Source organism: Urocampus carinirostris, chromosome 8, assembly GCF_059441175.1.
Source record: "Urocampus carinirostris isolate Australia breed hairy pipefish chromosome 8, RoL_Ucar_1.0, whole genome shotgun sequence".
NCBI classification, from domain to species: domain Eukaryota; kingdom Metazoa; phylum Chordata; class Actinopteri; order Syngnathiformes; family Syngnathidae; genus Urocampus; species Urocampus carinirostris.
Genome location: NC_142356.1, coordinates 35769418 through 35775587, shown reverse-complemented (window position 1 = coordinate 35775587; position 6170 = coordinate 35769418). Strand labels below are relative to the sequence as shown.

Genomic DNA, 6170 nt, shown 5'->3' with positions numbered 1-6170 from the left:
TACTGTAAAACATGAATTAGTAGGAGAAGAAGAAAGGAATAATCCAATTCCTACTGCAACATTGATGTGAAGCTCTATGATGAATCAGATACTTGTTGGATTCTTGATTTCCAATTATCCAAGGAATGATGGCATTTTTGGGGAGAGGAAAGAACCTGGCCAAACTTTATCTAAATTGGGTTTTTTGTCCATTGGGTATCACACAATCACCGGGTGAAGTTAAAAGGAAGAAGTGGGCAGATTCGGTTTTCCAAGAAATGTCTTGCTAACAGTTGCTATTGAAAATCCCAGGTCATGTCTGTTTTCTACCCTGGCGTGCGTGTTTTGGCCACAGTTGACAAATACAAAAGACATGCTATTTGAACTTCTTGCTACGACGTATATGGTGTCATTATTTTGTTTTATTTAACAAAAGTTTGTTGAAACAGGGAATAGCAAATCATTGTTCGCTAAATAAAATAATGTATTTCATTTGATAATTCAGTTATATGATCAGATATTTACTACCATGTGTTTCCTGTCAAATTTTATTGTTTTATTTAAGTGCATTATTCATTATAGATTTTTCCTTAACCTGCTTTTTAACAGGGCACACACACATATGTTACGTGAAGTAATAACTGTCAACCTATTCTGGGTACCCTTATTACACCATCCTCTTTTATTGAGCATGTTTCAAACATTGGGCTTTTTGAGTGATCTGAAAGTATATTAATTCCAGGTAAGGTCAAGGAACTCAGTAACATCACAAAGGGTTTTCAGGCAACAGTATAAATGCTAAAAAAAAACGAGTTTACAAATTGACATGGAGCCAATCTGTCAACAAGCTGCCACTGGCGCCACACAGGTGGGGCCAATTGGGCGCCATGGCAACCTTGACAGAAGCTGGCGCCACAGGGGCGGGGCCAATTGGGCGCCCTGGCAACCGTGACATCAAATGAAAAATTATATCTTTTTTTTTTTTAATCATTCACCAAACTACCATAAAATGAAGTGTACAGCTTAGATTAAGTATACACAATAGTAGTGTACAGTGAAAAACAAACAAACAAGGATTTCATGTTTATGATAAAATGAATAAAGATAATCTCAGGGGCCGAAGAAAACCTTTTCGGGGGCAGTATGTGGCGCGCGGACCCTGACTTTGACATAAGTAAAGAAAAGAGACAAAGAAGCAGAAAAATAATCTCTCCCCCAAAAAGTTCTTTATTTCTATTCATTTTAAATACACATATTGCCAATATATTATAGCATTGTAAAAATAGAGGATTTGATCTTTTTTAACAGAGAAAAAAACTCTTTGTTACAGACAGTATCTTCTGACATTACTGCTTAAACCATCTTTGCAAGTGTTTACAATTTATGTTGTTTTCCAAATAAGGCAGGAGTGGGCAAACTTTTGAGTCGCGGGCAATTTGCAGAGGGGCCGGGCCAGGAGGAAAAAAACGACTGATTTTGTTGGTACTGTATATTCCGATATAGTCTCAAAACTAAAAAAATATAACACAGGCGTATCCAATTTTTTGGGGTATCATTTACATGCACATTTTATATTTTCAGATTATACTTGTTCATAAAAGAACCATTTATTTCCATTTGGAAACACTTGTAATCAAAAAATATAGTAATTACAATCTTTATGGTTTGTATTGAAGTAGAAGTCAACCTAACAATATCCTTACAATAACATGCTGCATGGGCCCAATTTGAAATGGATCCATGCTCATATAGTTCATTCACAAAATGTTGAGAAATGGTAGGGGCCCAAACAATATAATATATTAGGAAATTGTTTGGCTTGATATTTATTGTTAATACTTTTAATAGAAATCTCAGAACCTCTGTGCATCCGTTGGTTAAATCCCACTGTATATAGCTGGTTTTTACATTGTCGAATTATACTCCATTTTCCTCTTCAAAACAAAGTAATAATCAACAATTTATAATGAAAGTTGCATAGCAATGTCAATTTGTTTGTGATGAGGTTCTCTGCAATGAAAAACACGTTTTCCCTGTATCAAAAATTATGTTTTTCTTCTTTTGTTAAATGGGAAATTATTTGAATCATCTTTTTTCTTTATAATCATGTGTTGTAAGTTTCCCTGCGAGAATGGATTGAGCATTGTGAATAAAGCAGCATTGCTTATATGCCTGGTAGGTGGCGGCCTTTTTGTTACTGGCTACCAGTAGGGGGCGTCACTGTGGCTCGGGCTCCGGGAACAACCAATCGAGTTTAGCTTCTTACAACAAGCACATTGGGAATGGTTGTTACCTAAGCCACAAGCAAATGAAAAACTATTTATTAGTCAACAGCTAATGTCAACACAGTGTTGCAATAAAATGGGTGGAAATACATTAAATATTTAAATAGAAAATTTAATACATGTCTTTTGGCAGATAAATATCCCCATTTTATGGATTATTGCTCCTATTTTTTTCATTTTTTTTTCATTCATAACTTTGCAATGGCTTTTGCTTCTTAGTTGGTATTTTAAATTGAATGCCATGTTACAAGTAATAAATACAACATGGTTTTGTTAAAGATTTGGTTTTGTTCCCCTCAACTAAATTATTGTTTTATTATATTTGGTATTTTTGACCTGAGTGTTTGGTCTTATTAATATTTCTCCTCATGCGTGTGCTTTGGGGCGGCAGTAGCTCAGGAGGTAGAGCGATCGTTTTAGGATTAAGGGATCCCAGTTCGAATCCCGGCTTGTCCGTGTTACATGCCGAAGTGTCCTTGGGTAAGACACTGAAACCCCATTACCCCCAATAAGCAGGTTAGCAGCCTTACATGGCTGCACAGATCACGGCCGCTATTGGGAAATGTGAAGCACAATGTAAAGCGCTTTGGGAAGTCATTGACTTGAAAAGCGCTATATAAATGCAGATCATTTCATTTCATTTCATTTTCATTGCTAGTCAACTTCAAATAATCTCATAAGGTATACGTACGTTTCAGCAGTCATATTACAGACACAGAACAGAAACACATGAAGAGGGTTCTCTCACACCATTTGGTGGATGTAAGGAGAGACACAAAAATGAACAGATATCCAGAAGAATTACAATCACAAGAATAGTGTGTAGCGCATATCCAGTGCGGCAAAGACGGTCTGGTCAGCGGGACATCATTCGCACAAACTCTGATGAAAGACAATTTGATATTGTTCAAGATCCATACAGTTTTCAAATGGGACTTGTACTGATTAAACACTGGCCATAATATTTGGCATACTTGTATATTCTTAAACCCAACAGATTTTCATAAATCATTTGACTAATTCTAAGGGTGTGGTGTGTATTTTGAGGTGTCTTTAAAAGTTTAAAGTTATATATTTTCTCTATTGAGTATGTGTTGACAATGGCCAAATGAGTTCGAAGAGACTTTGTATATTTGTTTCCACAGCGCCTATCTGCTTTTATTTTACTTTTACACTCTGTGTTTCGGCCACGGAGCGCATTATACTGGAGGAAAGGAGGCGTGGGAATGGGGAGAGGAGGGTGTTTTCACACGCGCGCTCGCGTTTTTCTTTTACTTTAGGATGAAAATGGTGAACTTAAGGATGGGTCTGTTTTAAATACAGTCCAAATGCCAACCCAAACCCCAAAAAGACGAAAAAGGAAGAGTTTATACAAGTGTGTCCCAAGATTTACATAATTGCATGTGCAGCAAAGGGATCTTGATAGAGGCTGCAATAATAATTACAGCCAGAAGATGACGTCAGCAAATAAAATATTTTGAAGTTACGGAAAGCACCTTCAAGTATTAATTTTCTTATTTGATATATATTCTTGAAATAAACTCTGAAATAAGAAAAATGCTGTTTAAAACGAGTAAAACTATCTTTGTGTTGAGGAAGAAAACTCATTGGAGTGATGATTTTCTTTTTTACATATTTTATATTTTTTACATAAATCTTAGGACTAGGGTTAATACATTGGACCAGGGGTCACCAACCATTTTAAACCTGAGACCTATTTTTTGTTAATGATTAGCGCAAAGAGCTACCACTTTGAAATGCATTTCTAATATAGCAACTTATGTTTTATACCTTGTTGTTACAATGTTATTATTATGTTGATACAAATTAGTAAATAGTTTTAAAATATGCAAAGTCAACCATTTAAACATTGTTTTTAAAGACGATGACAATCTCATAGATTCCTCATGCTAGTTAGAAATTAGATTTCCTAGAAATTCAATTCAATCCAATTCAATTCGATTCAATTCAATTCAATTCAATTCAATTCATTGGACACCCCTGCATTGGACTATATAATGTTTTATAGGATTATAAGTGCTGCCAAATATTGAAATTATTTTTAAGGATGGATAAAAAAATATTTCAAGATTTTTTTAAATGTTTTTGTGGAAGCATTTGAGCACCATTATTAACTTGAAAGTGAATTTTAGACATTGTTAAAGGTGTTCTCTTTTGGAGTTTACATTGGCGTTTGAACTGTATTAGAAAAAGGCCTTATCTTACTTTTACCATTTTCTTGCTACACTAACAAAAAACTGTGGTAACAAACACAAAGTCACTCTCCAACCTTGTCTTTATACTAATGTCCAAAAAAATGAGGCTGACAAATCAAAAAATTTCTGTAGTTTCAATAATGAAGAATACTCATTTTCTGAAACCTTCTCAAATCAACAACTTTGTGATCTGTGTAGTGATTCAAAATGTAACCAATTAAAGAAGACCCCTAGCTCTTTCTTTTTTAAGCTAGAAGTTTACTTTACCAGAACATGACAGCGCGTTAGATTAAAACAAGGTGATAAAAACAGCATCTTGCATAAATGCATAAACTGACCCTCAAAATCGACCTCGCCATCCCCGTTGAGGTCGACGTCACGAAGAATCTCATCGATCTCGCGATGGTTGAGTTGCTCGCCCATCAATTTCTTCATAGCTTCCCTCAATTCGCCGAGGCTGATCTGGCCGTCGCCATCGGAGTCAAACTACCAAAAGGCCATCATTATTATTACAGTGGGTAATGGAGGATTTTATTTAAAACAGCATTTGTGTGCTTCTGTTACCTCTTTGAAAGCGTCCCTCAGCTCTTTAACTCCTATCATGTCTGCGGTCTCAGCCAGCATTTTTGGACCCATCAATTCCACAAAGTCTTCAAAGTCGACTCTGCCGCCACCTCGTGGAGAACAAGGAAGAAGGTGAATGTTGTACTTACTCCTCCAACATATACATGATTAAAGCATTTCCCCCTTTTCTTTTTCTTGGACCCTTGAGATGATCTTCTCTTTTTATTCATTCAAGACAAATTACTGCGCTCTGTTTTTTTTGTGGTACCTAAGTAAAGTTCTTCAATTACACTGTAGAGTCTACAGAGTCTAAACAGATTGTACTAAGATACGATAAACATTTGAGTAATATTTAATAATTTCAATACAAAACAAAAACAAATAACCTAGACAGAACAACAAAATCAGAAAATCAAAAACACAACAAACACAATGATAAAAAAAAACCTGAATATATCTTAAAAATATATATTTTTTACCTTTCTTGAAAATGTGCTTTCTTTTTTTCATAGAAAACAATGAACTTATGCATTCACGGTTCACAGATCCCTTAACTGCATGGGTCGTCTGGGCACTATTTAGGAAGCAACGGACTTCTGCATTTCTCCTGTTTTTGGGGTCGTGGCAAAGTTGGCACCAGTCCATTCCTTAATGTTGTTGAACCAATTATATTTTTGTTTTCCTCTTCTCCTGCTTCCTTGGACTGTGCCCTGGAGAATTATCTTGGCCAGTCTTGATGACCTTGTGATGTGACCATACCACTGTAGTTTCCATCTTCGCACAGTTGATAACAGTTCTTCGTAGGGTCCAATGTCACCTATGACGGTGTTGCACACTGTTTCATGTAGCATCGCAACTCCATGGCCTGGATTTCCTTTTCCAGTTTTACTGTGAGAGTCCATATCTTGCAAGCGTAAAGGAAGATGTTTGCAGGCAAAATTAAATATTATTGTATTTATTATTATTATATTTGGACTTTGGCGCCACTCAACATATTTTTTTTACTTTGCATACAATTGACTCCTCAGCACTAAAGGGGAAAAGACCAAAATCCTGGCAAATGCATTGAAGGTTTATGATAAATGAATGTCTATATGTCCAAATAATGTACATAGCACATTTTATG

At 35.7% G+C, this 6170-nt stretch overlaps 1 protein-coding gene across 3 annotated transcripts in view; it reads right to left on the bottom strand.

The window, feature by feature from the left end:
• Positions 1 to 1183: 1183 nt before the first annotated feature.
• cabp2a (calcium binding protein 2a) overlaps positions 1184 to 6170 on the bottom strand; it is a 35737-nt gene continuing 30750 nt past the window's right edge. For all 3 annotated transcript variants that reach the window (XM_088342519.1, XM_088342518.1, XM_088342517.1), the window contains 3 exons: positions 5045 to 5154; positions 4819 to 4966; positions 1184 to 3146 (listed from right to left, as the gene is read on the bottom strand). In XM_088342519.1, the coding sequence (XP_088198645.1) occupies positions 3121 to 3146; positions 4819 to 4966; positions 5045 to 5154 (284 nt within the window). In that variant the 3' untranslated portion in view covers positions 1184 to 3120. The remainder of the gene's footprint in view (positions 3147 to 4818; positions 4967 to 5044; positions 5155 to 6170) is intronic.